Genomic DNA, 21,691 nt, shown 5'->3' with positions numbered 1-21,691 from the left:
TGTGGCTATGTGCTCTCTGATAGAGTCTCTGTTGGGGTCAATAGCGTTTATCTAGCTGGAAACACAGCAAGCGAGATACGAATTGCCACTTCTGGTCAGAACATTCTGAATAAAAACTGAGTGAAGAAAGGATGCAGGAATGTGTGAACTGGGCTTTAGCCTTGAGTTGAAGTGGCAGACGTCGTATCCAGGCAACCACATACACAACTTTCGTGTGATGTATGATCTTTTGGCCACATGTACGTCAACACAAAGTAGCGCAGAATCTGGATAGGAGATGTATTTAATCTGAAGCAATATTTAGTCTTCAATAAGTCATGTCATTTTAATTTAAAATGAGATTCCCTCACACTTCACAGTCCATGTTTACTCACCAAGCTCTCAGAGGCAGATCAACACTTAGAAAGACTGGATTTGAGGTTAAGGGCTGCAACATTCTTCGTGCCACCACAAATTATTTAAGAAACCACCTCCGCACCCTGCCTTCTAAGTGCAGGGTGCTGCTTTGGAGAAAAAAACACGAGGTGAAAAACTAATCTGCGTGCCTAAGAAAGTGTTTGCAAAGCTGACAAATTTTGCCACACCATTTCTATACGTTGCTGTGAGCCAAGTTATGTAATTTGGCTGTGGGTCTGGCAAAAGGAAAGAACGTGGAGCTCTACTACTGTAGCAGCCCAAAGAAAGCCAAAAAAGTCAGAAGGAAAAACATATCAGATACATAATTTCTGCAGAACACACCTTTTTCCCTGTTGCATTAAAGATAATGTATCACGCTGTGACATTGTGATACAATTAAAAATTAACTTCCAGAGAAACAGGATGAGAAAATGAAAGTTTGAAGCTGAAGAGTTATTATTTTTCTTATTTATTTATTACTTTTTATGTTAAGCGTGAAATGGGTGGATGCAGAATGCAATTTATTACATTGTGGTTTGAGCGACTCAGTGTACTTACATGTAGAATACTACTGCACTGTTCATGAATTATGTCTGCACACATTCAGAGTTTACTGCCTCTGAATTTACAAGCACAGACTGATGAAACATTTATGTGTGGGGTTATTGCTACAGCAAAACAGTGGCTGAAACACTGAGAAGAAGATGCAATAAGAGAGGGTAGGTTGAGTAGGGACAGCAATGCTGGCATTATATGTGAGGGTTATTTTTTTTATTCATTTCAGTTGGCACTAATGCAGGGATTGAATGTGGTTTCCTCAGATATGATAAAGAAGGCATTAAGCTGTGTGTGATATTGGAAAGGGGGAAAGGGAGCTAACCATATGACAGTGAGAAAGCAGGGAGGACAGACAGATGGGAAGATGACTGGAAATGTGAAAAATAAAACCACGTATGGCTATAATCAGAAGGATCGAGAGAAAGTCAGGAAGACGGCAGCCGAGGGTGAATGTAAAAAAGATAGATGGGGAGGAGAAACTAATAGTTGGAGTGAAGGATAGAGTCGGATGTGAGGAACGAGTGGATTCAAACATGGGAATGAGACCTCTGAGATCTGAGGAGGCAGAGGAGGGGGACTGAGGGAGAAGATAGGAGATGGGCCCAACCCAGATCACCTTGGGAGAGATTGAGATGAAAAAAGGGTTGATGGACTGACAGACAGTGAGAAGGGAGGGGAGAGAAGGTGGGTTTGAATGGTCCTCAAGGAAAAAGCAAAGAGGTGAGGGTGAAGAGATGGAAGGAGGGTATTTAAATCCATCACTGGAACAGAAATAAATACACCTGGGTGTGGAACAAACTGAGAAATTTGAGAGAAATTGAAAAGTAGATAAGAAATAGCCCTTCAAAGAAACAAAAGGCAAACTGTGAGAAGCTAGCAGGTTGAAAGGATGGAGGTGCCCTAATGAAATGCCACATCAAAACAAATGAGTGCAGATCCTGTACAGTCCCGTGACAGTTGTGGCAATTACACATAGAAAACTAATTAAATGATTGAATTAAATGAACTGAATGAGATCTCAGCTCCCTCGCTGATCAGCTGTGTTAATTCCTCTACGGAAAATCCTCTAATAATACCGACTCGCTGCTTAATGTTATCGAGTGAAGGTGCATTATCTGGAGAAGCTGAAGCTTAAAGGACAAAATGCATGAATAAATTCAGATAGATAGGATTAATCTGGACAGCAATCAGAAAAACTAAACACGCAACTCGAATATGGTTCTATTTTCATGCTAGTTGTATTGCATAGCTGTTTCCCTTTCACTATTCAAGATAAAATGGCAGCACAGGTAAAACGTCCTTCTCTTAAAGAACTCACTTTAAAGGAACGGCAGCGTCAGTAAAGGTTAAGGCTCCGCTCGAGACGAGAAAAATGCTGATATACGCAAAAACAGAAGGGAAACAGAGGACAGAGCCGAAGCGACCGGCATCGCAGGGAGGTACTAAAGTTCAGTCAAGAGGGAGTAAGCGAGCTTAAGTTTGACTAAGCTCTAAACAAATCATGCCACGAACAGAACAGAAGGAGGGGATAACCGCCACACCGAGAGAGACGGAGATACAGAAATAAGAGACAAGTGTGAGGTCGTTGTGGGAAAAAGCACAAAGGAAGCAGGGAAATTGGTCTCAGGGGACAGATAAAGAGGAGATGGAAGGGGGCAGCATTTGAAAGGAAGCATACCACAATGCTGCCAGGGATTTCCAGTATAGATTTCCAGCAGGCTATAAATGTGTCAGCTGCAGTGTTAACAGCAAGTCAGAGAAAACAGGAGTCAACCAAAGTTAGTGGAGGATTTTCCATCAAGGACTTGTGTTCATATTGTGTTGTTGGCGGTGTTGTGTCTGCTTTGGAAGAAGGGGAAAACACCAGCCCACCTGGTGAAAGAGAGAAAATGGGAAAACAGAGGGGATTTAGGAATGTAAGGCGAAGAAATAAAGGGTGAGTGTAGCGAGTACATACTGAGGCGGAGGTATATGGATTACAGAAAAAGCAGAGCACATTGTGTGGCTGCCAGATTTAATCATCTTTAAAGGTCAGTCACATGCTACACAACACCAGCCTCCATTTTAGCGCAGCTTGTCTAATTCTGATGGCATCTGTGGCAGTGCCAGGTGGGATGTCGTCCATGCAGCGTCCGCTGGGATCATCCTCAGCTTCCCCTGACAACAACCGACCAAGCCTCCTTTTGTGGAGGTTTGCCAAGATGCTACAGTAACACGCTTTGATCATCTAATTGGAGACAGTGTTTAGATATTGTAAAAAAGGATTTTCTGGTTGCTGATTGAATGGAAGCAGTTGCTAAACTGACATGTCCTACCTGAAGGACAACGAAAAGGAGTAAGAATCTCCCTCCATATTAACTAGCAACCCCTGGGGTACCATCTGCTACTGAATTTCCTGTCTTTCAAGCAACATGTCTAGTTTTGTACAACATTTTTTTCCATTTACATCCCACATACAACATCCAACATACAGGGCTTGACAACTGAAAAGCGATTGGCAATCAATCAGAGGAGCACATAAATCTCTAAAGCATCTTTTGTGAAGATTTTGTGGAGAAAGTAGTTGATTATAGTAGTTGTGGTACTGGATTATACCATGTGTATGCATGTATAAGCTTGTCTTGTTATTTTCAATATGTGTACAAATAGAAGTCACAAAATCCTGTCTTAAAACTGCTTAGGTCCCTTTTTCTACTAGCCACAAAAGCCACCTGACATGAAGTAAATATAATGTATAACACCACTCTGAGCTTCACAGCAATATTGCTTGATGCACGACTATTTTATAGGAAATGTATTGCAGTATAGGTGTCATTGAGACCAATCCCTGTGTGTGTAATACATTATTCAATATCTCTGAATCACATAAGATGAAGTCTGTTGCTTTCCACAGTGCATCGGGTGGCTTTTTCAGTGTTGATGTACCTTTTTGTTTTTCATTTTTAAACCGATGGCAAGCTGTTGGGAAATAAGATGTGAATCACGGTTACAGAAGGTATGTCAGTGGGGGCATCTGTGTGCCTCTTGTACATGTCAGGGTCAAAAGTTTCTTATGAGGCTCAAAAAGTCTTGCAAGTGTGCAGGCAGGAGCGTAAGGGCTGTGAATTTAACGATTGCACCCAGGTCACAATGGGATCAACCGTCTCGCTGTTTGGCACCAAATTTAATGGGAACAGAAACGATCACAGGGATGGAAGGAGGAGGAAGTCGGAGAGAGAGTGAATCACGCAGAGTTTAAGAAATAATGAGAATAATGAAAGTGGTGTCCAAAGAAAAAGGGACATGCAGTTAAAAAGGACAGGGCAAGAGTTTGACAGCAAATACGATAGGAGCATGCTGGGAAATAGACAGTTGAGAACATGGCTAATTAGTTGCAAAAGCAGAGGGAAGTGAAGGAAGAAATAGAACCTGAAAATTAGGTGTATGGCAATACCACTCATTTGATGCTGCTAATTCTGCAGCATTTCTGACTAATATTTGACTCAGTCCTGAACTGAGCCAACAGCATATTAAAAAATATAACTATGAGCTGTATAAACTACTTTCTGTCACATTTCTTATGGCTCTTTGTATTCTACAATATGATATTGCCTGGGAAACTGATACCAGCATCTTATTTTAGCTGATCTTGCTAACCAATACAAGAAACCATACAAGAAACAAGATAAGTGCATCTGCTGAGGCAGGGATAGATAAGGACGTAAGGAGAGATATAGCAGTGGGGAAGGACGGAGGCATGCAGAGACGAAGATGGAGGCAAAGGAAAGGACAAGGAGCTACAGAGCTGAGAGGGTGGAGGGGAAAACGAGAGCGAAGGGCGTTGAGAGTCCGACCCCATGGGAAGATGTAATTAAGTGTTAAACTTCTGTGTCAATACATGTGTCAGCTCACATCAGAGGCATACGAACCAGAGGAGGAGGGAAAGGGTCAGCATTCAATACATATGTCACCTTACATTATGCTGTAGAGGAGAGAGTGAGCAAAAGAGATTCATATTCTGGTGTTTTGGGTAGTTACATCGAAATGACGGGAGAAGAGTGAGAAATGAAAGACAAACACTGGGGGATTGGGGAAAGGAAAGGGGTCAGAAAAAAGCGAGAATGAGAGAGAAAACAAGTGAATTAGGCGGCGCGGGGAAAAAAAATCAGGCCAAATGACGAAGAGTTGAAGGCCAGATTAAGGGAAGCAAAAAGACAGAAGGAGGGATGAAACAAAAATCTGGAAGGGAGGGGGGGAGGAAAAAAGAGATTGACAGAGAGACAGATCAAGGAAAACAGAAGAAGCGAGCACAAGAAATTGAGGGAGACAGCCAACGAGACAGTAAACAGTCTCACGAATCAAGACCAAAAATGGAGGAAAAGGGTAAACGAATAAAAGACGTGACATGGGGGGAAGGATGGGGATGGGGTGGGGGGGACGAGAGCGGTATAGATGTCAGCCAGAAGAGGAGATAATTGCTTTGTTGTTGCTACTCGTCTTTCTTTCTCCCTCTCTCTTGCTCCTCTGGCTCTTGCTCTGTGTGCCCAATCTTGTCTGGTGTCAGACCACCAGACTTGGTAACGGCGATAGAGAAGAAGAAGACATGAGGCAAAGAGAATAACAAGAAAAGAAGACAAAGAGAGAAAGAACAGAGATGAAGCGAGGCCAGACAGGATTCCATCACTCCTTTACACTTCCTTTTCTTCTCCTCTCTCTCGGGTGCTAATAATTACTCGTTTGTGTGTCACCAGCTTGAACAAAGCACTCCCTTGTCTTGTCCACTTTGTGCGTTTGCAGGGGCCTTTGCAGGGTTATTAAGAAGCACAGACTCACACTCTTAGTATGTGTGGAGATGATACACAGCGTCAAAGTCTGCAACTAACAAACTGCATCAGTCAATTGTATTTCAAACCAGCACCCTATGTTACGCACTTTGTATTCATAAACATACATTGTCTCGGGAGGTTTTGGGTGAATATCATTCCATGTGTCTGATATGTGTTGCCACGCCACACAGATAAGCATGCTTAAGAATGAATAATGCAGAGAGTGGCAGCGAATCGGCAGATCAAAGATGCATGCGTTTGTGAATGCGTCCCAGTCTTCCATGTATATTTGAGTGAATTTGCTTGCCTATTTCTGTCGCTGCCAGCGTAGCAAAAACAACTGGAGAGGTGATTCACAATCTCATAAGGGATGGGAGCAGCCGTGGAGGAGGAGAAGATGGGGATGGGATGAGAAATGTAAGATGAGGGCAAATAGAGAGTAGGCACGGAAAAGGAAAAGAGAAAGAGAGAGGAGGATGAGGGAGGAGGTACCTAAAGAGGAAATGACAAAGAGGAGAGGAGAAGGGAGAGAGGAGGAGGAGGAGTGACCTTGGATGCTAAATCATGGTACATGGTTATCGCTGCAGCTAATAGAGATATAGTACAGTGACTGTGAAAAGAAGAGAGGCTGGGAGGTCAGGTAGAACCCCGGAGAGAATTGCCAAAGGATTTGTGGTGAGCAGAGCTGATTGTCTGTAGAAATACAGAGGAGGTAAAAGGAGACAAAGACGGAGAGGAGATGTGCAGAGTGAACAAACATCTTAAAATGCAAGTCATATGGTTAAAAAAAAGGGTGCCAAGAAAAAGGTTGAGCATGAACAAAAGAGGAGTGCACCGCTGCAGATTTAGGTAAAAAGGAGAGAAGAGAGGGAGAATTACAAAGCGATGAAAACGGCAGAGGATACGGACAGATAAGAGGGAGCGACTGATCAGCAAAAAGAAGGAAATCTATTCATAAAGGAGGGATGGAAGAGGAATAAGGAGGATAAACTGAGGAGGGATGGAGATCAGAAAAGAGCTGAAAAGAGGGATAGAGGGAAGGATGGATAGAAGGATAGGAAGGGGTATTGAATGGCAGGATTAGAAAAAAATGAGTGAAGGATTCACTCAAGGTGTGCATGCATGTGTGTGAGTCCTGGTCACACAATGGAGGACCAATTGAATACTTTGCTGTCCCACTTTATTGACTGCAGAAAGCATTGTGCTGTTTTAAAGGTAATCCACATAAATACAAACTCACTTGGTGCAGGACAATTCATAATGCAGCCACATATCAGGGTGTAGAAGGGGAATCAGCATGAATATTACTTTAGTGATACAGTTTCTATTTGAGCATCCAATAATGCATACAGCAGTATATTGGCGACATTAATCTGAGACATTGAGCGACAAGGGAAAAGGAGGGAACAGAAATTACATGAATAACAAGTATGAATTAACCCTCTGAATCCCAAACAGGTTTGGGGCATTTTATTATGCACTCTTGCTGCCTTTTTACTCACTGTGCGCTCATTTTTTACTGCAGTATAAAGTCCTGCACCTCTACGGAAACAGCACAACCATGAGTAGAAGTAGAGAGAACTCTTGTTTGTGCAGTATAGCACAGTTAGAATGTGAGGAATCATAAAAATTCATTTTACAAAAATTGAAAATAAATGGAATCAATATGTTCAACAGTTCTCCAAATGCTCACGTTACCAGTATCAGAATAAAATATAAAAATGTTGGCACTGCATACTTTCCCAATGGTTCCATACTTATCTCCTATCTGCTCTGTGTAAACACTGCCTGCAGTTCAGCCCAGTTCAGCCAAATTATTTCTGAATTTTTGTTACATGATGGTTGATCACAACTGAGTCAGTAATGACTTCCTGGTTGCACTGAAAAGTGCATATTTTGGGGGATTTTGACAGAATCTGCTTAATGCAAATGGTTTAGTTTTTGGAATTTTTAAAAAATTAGACAAATAGATTAAAGTGATTTTGATGAAATATGCAAATTTTTAGGTTAGATTTGGTTGTTTTTTCCAGCGGAACCAAAACTCACACATGAAAAACCATGATATTTCCTAATTTTATAATTATGTAATTTGGGGAATTTTAAATATAACGTGGCTTTCAAACCCACGAGCAGGATACAGAATTCAGAGCCTTAATATGAAACCTAGTCAAGAGAAAAATGGTTTTAATATAACCCTTTCTTACACTGAATCAGCCCCTCATTGGAGTACATGACTCCCCACAGTGCTGGTCAAGTCTCTCTGCCTCACAGGACTTATCAATTATACACAGACACACAGTGAAGGCTCTAGATGAACCGACACCACTGTTATATTTCTCAGGGTCTTTTAAGAGCCTATAATATGGCCAAAGCTTTTAACTCAGGAACAGAGGGAACAGTGGCATTGTGAGCGCTACTCCTTGTGCATTTCACAGTGGAAATTTGATTGAGCACCCACTGTCTTTACTGCAGGAATTTACTGGATAATTCACAATCCCCTGGTGTGACTGATTGCTCAAGAGTCTTTCATTTTGGGTTTTTCCTCCTCATTGTATTTGGCAACACTTCTGATCATGCCTTTGCTGTAAGAATATAAAAAGTAGTAAGTAGTAGTTTTCTATCCTACTCTTATATTTATTGCTCAGATGTTTTGAACCCTCCAATAACGCTGCTGCCTGATACTTTAAAGAATAAAAGCAGTGTGAAAGGCATTAGGGTGAAGCAAACTAATTAATTTCAGCAGCAAGAACGGATACTAGCATCCTGGGGTCACCTTTAGCTTACCCTCTTTTTAGACCAGATAACTGCTAAGCTGCATTGCCTATTTGCAGTATTTGTATCGTTTGCACTTTTGCTGTGATCCAACAGGACAATTTTCACGTCTATGTTCAGCCTTTGAAAGAAAATATAACCAATATCCTGCGAAATGAAGCATGGGAGTTGATTGGTCATGAGTGTTTAATGTGTGGCTGCTGCAAGAGGAGATGTTTTCACTGGAATTGCTACACTGGTGAACCAATTAATGAGTCTTTGCCATGGTAACATACACCTGGTCCCTTAGCAGCTCCACTGCAGAGGAAGAGTTAACTGGCAAATATGTGACTGTGTTAGAATGGAATCTATAGTGACCCAATGACTGCTGGATAAGGATGGTTTTAATGAGAATGCCCCAAGTGTCTGCTCAGATTATACTGGAACCTGGAGAGTTGGACACTACATTGTAATTCCTTATTAAAATCATACTGAGCCTCCTCTGGAAATATGCAGTTTGGAGGTATTTCTGTGCCAGTCCTTGCTATTCAAACCTCTCCAGGCGATTTGCTGAAATGGTGTAAATGAGTTTGTAACACTCTGTTCTTTACCGAAAAAAAGTAAAACTAATAGACATAATTCTACACTACCTGTGCAGTAGTTGAGATTCTGGGCATTGGTTAAAAAAAAATTCACTTTTGTTAATTTTTAAGCCTTGAAAAGATGGCAAAAATCTGCGATCAATATTCATACTTAGCAATACCATAACCCCAATCCATGAATCTGCTTTGTAGCTTGCCTTAAGTAAGCCTTATCTATTATTTCCCAGCTAACTTTTTAGTATTCAGGAAAACTAATCCCACCAAACTCCATCCCACCCACTCTAATACAATAATGTACATGAGAATTGTCAATCAGGTTGGTTTTATCTGAGAAACTTGGTTATATAACAGTAGCTAATTATACTCAGCTCCAAACAGAAGAAAATCTCAAGTAGAGTAGCCGCTGCTGCTGCTCCTGATCGCTTTATTTTGAATGCATTATAAACCGATTAAGGTTAGAGGCCTTCTGCAGCAGCTCCCTAGATGTCTGAGTCATCCTAGATGGCATTTATAGGATGTAGCTCAAGTCTGAGGGGAGCAGGGACGGTTAGTAACGTACGATACAAATAGGCCCTTTGATGTAGTGTGAAAAGGGAGAGAAAAATAGGAAATTGGACAGCAAAACATGCAGGAAAGAAAGAAAAAAAAGGAATCACTGACAAAATATTCATTTTAGCAGCACAAAACAGTACAAACACATTCTTGCCCACACAAGAGGGCAAAGTCATACCCATCAGCGACAGACACTTGAGGTGTGCTACAGTCTCCCACACACACTTTACTCTCACATGTCACATACACAAACCCACTGCAGGCAAAATACTCAGATATTTATTCCAGTATGTCATGATTAGAAACATAAAACCACAAACACACTGAACTGAGCGCATACAGCTTACGTAAATCCTGCTCTGCCTGTTCTCATCAGCACCTTTCTTCACTGTTTCCCCCCCTTCTCCCTCTCTCTATTGTTCACCTCTCCCCCATTTGTTAGTTCTAACAGCTGTTGGAACACTTAAAATGAGGACACATTCAAAGCACTTCTCTCTTTATTATCCCACGCAAGCACTCACTCATTACAGACACATACAGGCACACGTTGGCAATCAAGAACACAATACAAGCATTTGGTTTGCTTGTGATTAATTGTAATTTCAAATATTTTTCCAAACAAATAACGCAAACTGTATCAACTTCACTGTATTGCTGACCATGAAACCTAAGATGGCCACTTTTTTTAAATGCAAGGTTTTACAAAATGGCTTGACGTTTGCTTCTTGCAGGGACTCGAGTACAATCACGTGCACATATACACACCCCTGCTCTCCGAATGAGTAGACAGAGTTCTCTTTTCATGTTCCCCAGGCGCGCTCTCCATCAATAGCCTCATTTTCCCTCTCTCCCCCTACTGCAGTATCCTACCCTGTGCTGTTACTAGCCATCCTTTCATTCCCTTTTCCCTCTGCTTCTGTTCCAATATTCAGCTCTTTTTCCTTCATTTCACAATAGTCAGAATATTCAAAGTTGGGTCAAAAATCACTGCAGATATAGTTCATTAAACTGTACTTGTCGGTGCACATTTAACTGACTTATATTTCTCTTTCCTGAATGTCTCTTTAGAATCTTACCATCGACCAGTGACCGCTTCCTATTGAAGAACTTGGTCTCCGGTGTGGACTACAACCTCTGCGTGCTGGCTATCTTCGATGACACAATCACATCATTAGCCGCAACTAAAGTGCTGGGCTGCACCACATTCTCCACCAAGGATGTTTACCCAGCATGCCGCTCCCTCCAAGCCCACTTCCTGGGCGGGACGCTCACCATACTTGTTGGCGGCGTCGTTGTGGTCACCCTGCTTGTGTTTACTGTGGCGCTTATGGTTCGCCACCGTGTCTGCAATCACGGCGACCACATGATATGTCACAACGGCAACACAGAGGCAGGAGGCGGGGCCTGCTGTCAGGGTGGAGGTGTAGGGGGCGGAGACAAAGGGGGAAACAGCAGCGGGTGCTACCAATCAAACGGTTCTGGAGACATGATGATGGTGGTCCTGCCCAATGGTCTGCCCTCTAAGAGAGGAGGGGAGAAGGACAAGGAGAAGGACAAGGAGAAAGAAGTTGCTGAATCTGCTTCTTCTCTGCCTCCCAAACTGCCTCCAAAGCCCAGGCCAAAGCCTAAAGTCAACCTGGAGCAGTTTCTTTCAACTGGGGGGGTGGTTTCCACGACGACGGGGACAGGAAGTGAGATGGCACTGGTGGTGAGGCAGCGGAAGCTGGAGAAGGCGCCTCCATACACCATGGAAAGCGACAGAACTCCCCTCTACTACTCCCCCTCTCCTCCATCTACCCTGCCCCGTCAGTCTCATTCCAGGGAGCGTCCCAAACCCCGTCTGGAGCGAGAACTGACCAATCGTGCCAGTTTCTCTCTGGCGGCGCCCCTCAGAGACTCTGAGCTGTTGGACTGGAGAATCACACCCAGAGGTAGGGACAAATGGAACTCCTCACAGGCTTATCAGAGCCCAGTATCCCCTCTGAGCCCTGCCTGTGGGACCGTAAGCAAACGGCGGCACTCGCTGGACATGGGCTCCTCTGTTGCCCTGGCGACCGATGCTGCGGCGACAGTCGCCAGGCGCTATGGTGCTGTCAGTTACGCCAAGCGGCTAAGCGTGATCTGGACGAGGCGGAGTCAGTCGCTCCATGGGATGCTGGTGCAGTGCGCATCGACCACGAGCACAACTTCATCAACAACCAGCGACGAGGGAGAAAACGGTGGGAACTTTGGGGCTCACTGCAATTTCCAACGGGGATATATACACGCTTACAACACCACCAACTCCAACTCTAACACTGGGATCACTATTGGAAAATCAAGTAATGTAAAAGACAAGAGCAGGGAGAAAGGGAAGGATGGAAAGAGCGCTGAAGAACTGGAGGAGAGTGTTGTATAGGAGTTGTGGACCGGGGGAAAAACTCAAGAGGGATAAAAGGTTCTGAGAAAGGACAGTTTGAATGGGATGCTGATTTGTGAAGGTCAAAGAGGTACAGTCTGAAGAGAAATTGAGGGAGAAGAAAGGGAAGACAAAGCGATTGTAGATGAGGGCTGCAAGGTTCTGAGTTCAGAGAAAGGGAGATGAGTAAATTTGACTTTAGTCTCACTTGTGCAGCTCCTTGATTTGTCCAATGAGAAGTCCAGAAAAATGGAGAGCAGAAAAGTACACTGGGAAGTGTGGTGAAGATTTTTAAGAAGCTCTTTTAGTGACCTGAAGGGTGATGGGCAGAAAACATAAGTAGGGAGAAAGATGGAGAGACGAGCAAAAACATCGTGGGAGAGGGTTGAAAATGGTCTTTAAATACTCAAGGCTGAGATGTTTCTGATACAAGATGAAAACTAAGCAGCTGCACGACAACATAACTGAAAAATCTCGACAAAGGAAGTGACAAATGTGGCAAGAGAGAGGGTGAGCGGTATATAGTTACAAAGAGAGGGAGAGACGTAATCAAAGAGAGGAAAACATCAATAGAACTACAGAACAAAGGTTATATAGCGGAGACAGAGATGTCGTGAGCTCAGCATGGATCTCAGTAAAGCCTATACTCTAATAGAACCAGACTTTTGCTAACATTTCAATTCTCCAGAGTCCCAGCCCCCACACCACCACAAGGATTTACACTGGATCAAAAACAACAACAACACGACTGATAATACTGGAGAAACGCTCTTCTCTGACAAAAACACAACAGTTTGAAAAAAAAGGTTTGGATGGCATTGCCCTGCGTTGTTAATTGGCTTTTGACTCCAACACTGGCAGCCATTTTAAAACTCTTTTCCAAAATGCAATGAATGTGACTTTTATGTGTCCTCTGTGTCTGGACAATGATTTTGGCTCGCTGTGCCTGTGGATTATGGGAGTATAAATACAGAGCCGGGTGCATTGGACACGATCAATCGATACGGGCTGGAAACAGCGAGTGCAGCACAGACATTATTAAAAGAAAGACATTGGGATTACAATGGAGTCGATATGGATTACAAAATGGTGGAGACAGGGGCGCACAATGGAACATGTGAGCGTGTGCATTTCTGAAAGACAAGATCATATTGGATGTCAGTTGATAATGGACCAAAAAATGAATAATGCTAATGGATGCATAAGTGTGCAAGCCTTGATGGATTGGGGACAGGATGTGTATTAGCGTGCGCACATGTACATGAATGTTTGTCCGGGCCATCCAGTCAACCAGACTCTATTTAGCTCATGTTTAAAAATGTTTAGTGCTTTTCTGGATGTGGTGTAAAAAGAATAAATCTAAGAATTTAAGATTAGAGGTGGTCATGCGCTCCAATGTAAGGTGAAGCAGGAGTGCAATGTTTCACCACAACTTCTATAAAACGCTATTTTCAGCAATGTAGCATGAGCAGAAAGTGGCAACTGTTGAGGGGGAATCAAAACTTCAAATTCATTTTGTGTGACTTGCGACTCCTTTGTGCCACATGGGTTCATGTTAAATCCAAACTGAATGTTATCAGAAAGGAAGCAGTAACAAAAAAACAACACAAAAAGAGAGAGAAGCACTATGGAAGCCACTTACGCTTTGTTGGAAGACTACACTGACACCACAGAGACTCTTCAAAACTTCTAACAAAGAGAAAAAAAAATAAAAGAGAAAACTTGAAAGTATATATATATATATATATATATATATATATATATATATATATATATATATATATATATATATATATATATATATATATAGTATATATATATATTTAAAAAAATAATGTTACTTGTCGCACCATGTGTTTCTGTTTTTCAAAGTTTTCTGGGGAATGATGTTAGGATCAAATGCAAAATATGAAATGTGTGATTTTTTTGTTTTAGACAAAAAATCTGGATTAGAACAGAACAATGTTGATTATAACTAGGCAGTAAAATAAAGGTCAAAAAAAGACACTGAATAAGCACACAGCACAAAACACACAAACTGGCAAGCACATACATCCTAAAAACACACACAGACACACACAGATGCCTATAAAACAGAGCCAACTACATTAATAATAATGAATTTTAACCATTAATGTTGTTTCTTTTCTGTTTTTATTTCATTTTGCCAAAGTCAATATTGTTCTATGGACTTGATATAAATAATAAAAACTACATGTATGAAACAGACTGACTCATTTACAAAAGGGAGTAAAATGTTTGTCATGGTTGTGTGCATTTACAATTGTACTTCACATGCATTTCTTATGCATGGAAAGAATTTATAGTATATTATTTATCTGTGTAGTTTAGCACAGAACAGAGCTATATTTAAATCCATGAGGGCATAAGTTGGATGTATAAGAACTTCTACAAAATGCCAGCGCTTTGGTTTTAAGTTGAATTTGGAGAGGAAATGTGAAGATGAGTCAGTCTTGATGAAAATGTTTTGAGCTCAAGGCAAACTTGTGAGTCAACGGAGCTTTAGTGTGTTCACGTCTGCGAGGCGAAGATGAAGTTGTTTACTTGTCAGTCAGTGGAGCTGATTAGAAGGTAAGGGTGAAGTAACCCTTCTGGAGGTAATTAAAAACAGCATATAAGACAGAGTAAGATAGGATAAGAAGGCAGCACATAAAAGCAAACTGATGGAAAGAAGGAGATCAATAGTTTCAGAGACAGAAATGCATTTAGAGAAGGAAAAAAACTCAAACAAGAGTAAACAAAAGATTTCAAAGAGCAGATTTAATATGACTGCAAATAAGAAAGTGAGCTGAAGTGACAACAGAGACAGAGTAGGAACTAAAATCTGAGAGGCTAATGGATCATGGTTCTGATACTTTGTTATTATCAACCACATCTGCAGGTTTCAGACAGACTAATGTAAGACATTACAAGACCCTTTCACTGCTACATGCAGCTGAGTTTAACACTAATTTGGCTGCAAAGTAAGATGTGAGCTGGCAGTAATCTGCAGCAGAGCATAGGTAATTAAAGTGCTAAATATACAACTGAAACAATGAAAAGACAACAGCAACTAGGAAAACATTAACCCAAAACATCCATTTATTTATTCTCTGAATTTATCCAGGTCAGCCTGGCAAAGGGTAAAACTAGTTTACACCTACAGCTCCTTGTTTCTGTCATTTAGTAGCTTCTCAGGGCTTTTTTGAGGTTAGATGGCAAACCTATCCCACTAGAGTGTTCGAGGTTTGCCTCTCGCTCCTGTCCCAGCTGGATGTACCAAGAATACTTCAACAGCGAGGTGGTATGGGACACAGAAACCAAACAATGAGCTTAAAGAGACTGAATGCTGCATAGAGCTGCAGTCTGGCTGTTCATTCTCCGTTGAATCAGCAGAGTAGTTCGATTAACCATCAAAATTATGCAAAATGAAGCGTCAAATCCATGAAAAGAGGCAGAGGAGAGCAGAATGAGGCACAGAAAGAGGTGACATTGTTTTTTTCCTTTTTCTTCCATCAGTGTCATTGCGTTTCATCTACCTCTCCTAGTGCATGTTTTCTGTTTCTATTAAGCCCTTTGCAGACGCTACTAAATGCTCAAGATGGAGAGACATGCAGACAGAGAGGGGGGTGAGAATGCTGACACACTAGAGATAGACAAATAGATGATGATGAGCAAGGGAAAGAGAAGTGAAGTAAGGGGGAGGTCATTGTGTTTAGCTTTCAGTGTGTTTCTATGTATCCATGGCTGGATGTTTCCTACTGTGAGTGAGTGAGAGGACAGAAAACAAACACAATGTATTCTGAGTGTTGCTGTTATGTCTGTTATGCAGGGACAATTTGTTACCTGATTTTTTTTAACCACAAAGGACTCGAAGAGACTCGGTAACTAATGTGTGAAAAGGGTTAATATTTCCCTTCGTCTCTTGAGCTTTAGATACCAGCTGCTGCTTGAGCAGTCAACAGTGTTCTAATATGAGACCATCAACAGTGACAGGAGAAATACAGCAGAGCGTGTGCGTGCGTGTGCGTGCGTGTGTGTGTGTGTGTGTGTGTGTGTGTGTGTGTGTGTGATTGCATATGTGTCTGCAGACATCAGGTTGAAGGCCAATTTGATTTGAGACTCATAAGTGGCCACATTAAAAGCAAGAATGAGTCTGTGCTAGTCACCTCTGAGAAATAGGGAGTCAGTGTGCGTTTGTCTGCATGTGTATATGTGCACTTATGTGTGACGGGCAAGAACAACACAGCACAGAGCAGCAGCCCTCCCTCTGCTTTCTTTGCCGTCGGCAAAACCCTGGCCCAATTTGACTAATTAAAAAAAAAATGCTGAGTAATGTGCAAACACACACATCCACAGCTGCACACCAGATTACCTTTGAACGTAGACACGCATGCATTGCAGGATAACCTTGTGGCGGCAGTGTCTCCGCATTTCTGTGTGCATTTGTTTTGGGTGCATGTGTTCGTCTTCAAAGGCCATGTCTGCCTGTAGCCAAACTTCCTCTGACATTTGCAGTAATGATGAAGGTATGATGCATTTCCCCGCAGAGTGCTGAGTAACTGCTGACTCAGGATGCATCAGGACTCACATCTCCGGCGCTACAAACCAGTTGGACCAGTTGTGCAACATGCTAAACCGTGCCACAATGCAAACAGCAGAAATCTGTCTAACCAGCACTGTGCTGCTGTCAAAGGTACCACTATCATCGCAGCAGATTATGATTGCAAAGCCGTGACATTTCCACAGCAGCTATGCAAATTCAACACTAGTGCATATTCTGAATTTATTGGCCAAACTCTCTTAATAAAGTCAAATCAGTACAATAAATGCAAAACAGAAAACAGCTGAGCAGACGCCAGCTGCAGGAGAGGCACCCAGAGATCCTTTAAAACATGATTCAACCTTCCTAAACTTGGCAGAGAGTCACCAATTTAATAAGTGCAGAGTTTGCAACTTAGGGGGACACAAATCAACTTTAGGGGAGACTGTGGTGATATTGTAAAAGAAATGACCAGACAATAAAAACCATATTTGTAGGGATTCATCATTAATAGACAGATACAGTATAATAAAGAAGATGCTTTTAATTGCTCGTGTTTAATGCAATGTTATTTTACAAGACTGAGTGTAGATTCAGCTGAATATTAAGTTATTTAATACTGTTTTTCTATACTGGTAGATATTCACTACTTCTATCATGGCAAATCAACCACTATACTGGCCACATTTTCATAATCAAAATCAAAGCCGAATAAAAAATGTGAGTTTGAGCTTTTTCTTTTTAATCATACATATTAAACAGTCTGTCAATAACCTCATGCATTTGATTTTAGCAACAAAACTATCTAAAAAAAAAAACTAAGACAATTCATCAAATTCAAATATGAAATGAATGCATATAGAGAAAAAGTGTGTCTATTGACTTTACCTTGTTTTTTGTTAAAGATTCCCAAATGAAAATCTTTTTTTTTTTTTTTTTAACCTTTCTACCAAATCAAGAACAAAATATGCAGTCAACACAATGACTGAGCATTTCTGCCATGAAACTGCAGTGTAACGATGATAGTCTCAAAAACACAGACTCAGAACTCTGGAGTTTCATATGCATTATATTGAATTTTTCTTATATTACAACTTTCCATTGTGTTGCAGAGAGTAGTTTTAGAGTTGGTGAGCTGATGTTTGCAAGTCGTAGCGAGTGGTGAAGAAGTGAGAAAAGTGGAGATTCATAGATCTGTGCATTCTAAAGGAGGGCATTTTAAAGCAGGAACATAGTATTTTCATGAAAAAAAAAACATCCAAATGTCATTTAGATACAGAGATGAGGTTTTAAAGTTCAACAAATGCCCAGAGAGCGATTTTAAATCATTATTTACTGGATGCTGTCACTCAAAAATACATTTACAACAGCTGTAACTCCTGCAAAGATGGTGTGGTTGTACAAATCGCACCATGCTTCACACCTAATTAGTCACCTTAACTGTATTTTTCAAGTACTGGATCTGAAGCACTGTGACAGTGTGAGACTGCGTAAGCCTAATTTACAGCAATAAAAACAATCAGCAAAAGTATATGACATGACTAATTGTGTTAGTCAACGACAAAAACTTGTGAAGTGAAGCTTAATTTGAGTTTAATTCAATTTCACATGCGACCTTTTGTTCTATAGTAGACTGCTAATAATACATGACAGCTCTGTTACCGTACAGCATGTGTATGTCATCTGATTCCGAGTAGACTACTGCTGTGCCATTTTTTTGACACTTTGAAAATTGGGAACTTTTACAGTAAATTCTGTCTTTTTGCCAGCAGGATGAAATGTCATTATACTATTTTTAACTCCACTCTTCTTTGATGCATCAAATTAAAATGCTGAGCTGAACATTCGACATGTAGATTCCACAACCAGCCGGACACTAATGACTGTTTCTGTCTAGTATTCAATTATTTTTTCTGTTTGCAATTATGGTTAACAAGACTCAGGGGAAATGAGGCTTGAATGATAAATGCAGATTGTCATGAGAGCTAATAACAGAGGTTGATGGGTACAGAATGCTCACATAAATATTACCTTCCTAATCATACCTGAAGCGTCTCTGAGATTTTCATGCACCAATTCAAAGTATTCGGAACCTTTTTATCTGCATGGATCAGATCAGTAGAGGTAAATGATAAAAAGGCATATCTCCCATACTTCTTGATCATATGCTGTCAGCATCTCTTAAATTCAAAATGTCCGGATTTTATTGTGTAACTTCACTACAACTCAGCAAAGTCTGGCACTGACAACGACACAGAGAAAGAGCTGGGAAAGAGGACTGAAAGATTTGGTGATAGAGGCTGAGGGATTGCAGAAGTGAGGTAGATAAAAAGATTGATTACAGACAGAAGAGCAAAGAAACGAAGAGAGATGTGAGTAGCGGTGAAGGCGGAGATTGAGGGGGGTAAGTGGAGAGTAGAACTGATATACTGCAGCAGCAGGAGAGAAGCAAAATAGTCTTTCGACAGGAAGAAAACTTACAAATGTGCTGAAGTTTGATGAGCATTAGCACTAGCAACATCACAGAACTGAGACAGACCAGCAGCCGCAGCTACAGTGTGTTTAATTACAGCAAGGCAGTTAATTTGACAATGACATGCTACACAGAGCACCTTTAAAAGAACAAGGAGATGGAAGAGAAAAAGATAGTGGAAGAGACAAAGAAGAAAGACAAAGGAGGAGAGCTGATGTTCAAACTATGGAGGTGCTAAAATGATATAAGACGGTCTCCTGCAAGGCGTTACCTTCATGCATCGTTTCTTTTCTTTTCTTTCTCTGTGCCTTCCTCTCACAATCTTTAATTCAGCCTTCTATCTAATTTACTCTCATTCACCTCCACTGACTTCTCATTCAATCCTTTGCTCATTGCGTTAGCTCCAAATCTCCATGTCTTTTCCGATTTTGCTCTCTCTTGCTGTCCTTTGCTTGGCTCTTTTTTTTTTTTTTAAACTTGTCCTTCAGTCACTTTATTTAATGCTCCTGATGAGAAAAAAAAATACTATTTGGCTCTCCAAGTCATTCTCATTGAGTCTTAATTATTTGAATGCGTCTCTTAGAATCACTCACACTTCTGGCTTCTATATCTGCAACACACCGCCTACCCACTCATACACTTTAATATTAAAATCAATCTCTCTTCTCTTATTATTTCACCCAAATATATTGTGGTAATTCATCTCTGCCTCTCCGTCCTTGTCCCTCTCCATTTTCTTCACACATAAAATGCTGCTTTTGAAACCATTTTGGCCCTTTGACGATTAAAAAGAAAACACAAGCGATGCTAAACGTGGTGCACTAAAAAGTCTGTCATGTAATCTCATGGAGGAATTTTCATTGACTAATTGTACCCTTTTTCTTAGATTTGAAATCTTTAAAATGTATGGAAAAGTCTAATTATTGATCCTTAAGTCCTAATCTGACAATGTAATGAGATATTTTGTATTTCCATTCAGCAGGTCTTCGTTCTCCACCACTACCCAGCACTTTTACTCTCACTTACAATATTTTATCTACCTTCTGTCTCCAACCTTCTCCTTATTCAGACACTAAAAGAACATTTTCTTGATGGGTTCTGATTTCCTGCCTCCTTGGCCTTTTCTCTTTTTGACCTTTAAATATTCTACCTGCTAAAATGCGATCACTTTTCCTGCCACATCTTTGTAACACCTCTAACAAAAAACCCCACCAAGTTCATGAACAGAACAAAGACTTCTGCTCGATGTCTTCATCCAGCTCATCCTGCACCATCATGAGGACTGTTTTTCCAGCAGTATTGGGGTCACTGTACCCTCCTAACCTTGCTATTGAGCTGCATGAGGAATGGGACCCCTGACCATGGCAGTGTCAGTAAAAGCTTAGCGAACTGAAGTACATGATGTGATGTGCCTTTCCCACAGCTGAATGGTCAGGCCCAGTGGGAGCAGTGAAAGTGTATTCGTTAGATGGTTGTCATAAAACTTCAGGCCTTCTCATTAAACATTAATACACACCAAGTGAATCTTTAATCCTTGCCAACATTCAAACCAACGTGCTCAAATCCAATTTAAAGCCGAATGAATTGATTTTTTGGCCATTTTGAGGCAATAGAAGGAGACACAAACACTGACATTTCATTACAGTGTTGTTGCAGAGAATATTTTGGGAAAGAGTTGTCTATTTACACATTCAGCCAACACAAACCAACATTAGAAGCTATTTAAAGTTGTGTCTTTCCTCCTGATGAATGTACAGTAGTAGTTGGGTGTTTACATATGCCACATTCATTTGAACTCATTTTGACATTTCCTGACATTAAATGCTAGTAAACATTCCCCGACTCAGGTCAGATAGGAACACTTTCAGTTGAAAATCTTAGTCAGAAGCTTCCATACACTTTTACTAGTATTTGAAAGCATTACCTTGAAATTATTTAACTGCTTTGGATAGCCTTCCTGAAGCGCCTCACAATAGACAGGTGGAATTTTAAGCCCTAATTGAGTCAGGTTTGCATGTCTTGTTACTGGTATTTATGGTACGCTACATTTGGCAAACCATGTACTGAAATGGACTAAGCCGGGGTTTTTTTGGCATATAATATAGTAAGATGGTATAAGTATTATACACCTCTGCTCTTTTTGTAATTCTTAAGCCATTTTGCCAGAACTTTGGAAGCATGCTGTCCCCGCTGTCTTTTTTATGGCGCTTCGGAGTAGCGGCCTCTTCCTTGCCGAGTGGGCTTTCAGCTGTTTCGATATAGGACCAATTTTGCTGAGGATATAGATGCTTTCAAAACAGTTTCTTTCAGCATCTTCACAAGGTCATACGCTTTCGCTCTGGAATTGAGTTGCACTTTTCATACTGGAGCACATTTGCTTGTAGGAGACAGTATGCATCTCCTACGCAACAGTACTACAACCGCACGATCCCTGATTGTCATAATATCGACATCATTTTCTTAAGTTTTCCAAGTTGATTACAGTCAACTTAGTGTATGTAAACTTCTGACACACTGGAAGGTGATATATGTTAAATTAAAAGTGAAAAAATGAGTCTGTAAACAATCTGAATGAATCATGTACATCTTGCATAGAGTAGATGTTATTTCCAA

General features: G+C 41.0%; 2 protein-coding genes across 3 annotated transcripts in view; one reads left to right on the top strand and one right to left on the bottom strand.

Moving 5' to 3' along the window:
• Window positions 1-13,690, top strand: part of LOC111578546 (leucine-rich repeat and fibronectin type-III domain-containing protein 4) — a 44,148-nt gene extending 30,458 nt beyond the window's left edge. For both annotated transcript variants that reach the window (XM_035955216.2, XM_023285399.3), the window contains exon 8: window positions 10,733-13,690. In XM_035955216.2, coding sequence (XP_035811109.2) covers window positions 10,733-12,062 — 1,330 coding nt within the window. In that variant the 3' untranslated portion in view covers window positions 12,063-13,690. The remainder of the gene's footprint in view (window positions 1-10,732) is intronic.
• The window catches only part of pcxb (pyruvate carboxylase b), a 332,924-nt gene that overhangs the window by 121,470 nt on the left and 189,763 nt on the right, over window positions 1-21,691 (bottom strand). The window lies entirely within an intron of this gene.

Source organism: Amphiprion ocellaris, chromosome 23, assembly GCF_022539595.1.
Source record: "Amphiprion ocellaris isolate individual 3 ecotype Okinawa chromosome 23, ASM2253959v1, whole genome shotgun sequence".
NCBI lineage: Eukaryota > Metazoa > Chordata > Actinopteri > Pomacentridae > Amphiprion > Amphiprion ocellaris.
The sequence above is the reverse complement of the archived record's forward strand: the minus strand, read 5'-3'. Positions and strand labels throughout refer to the sequence as shown.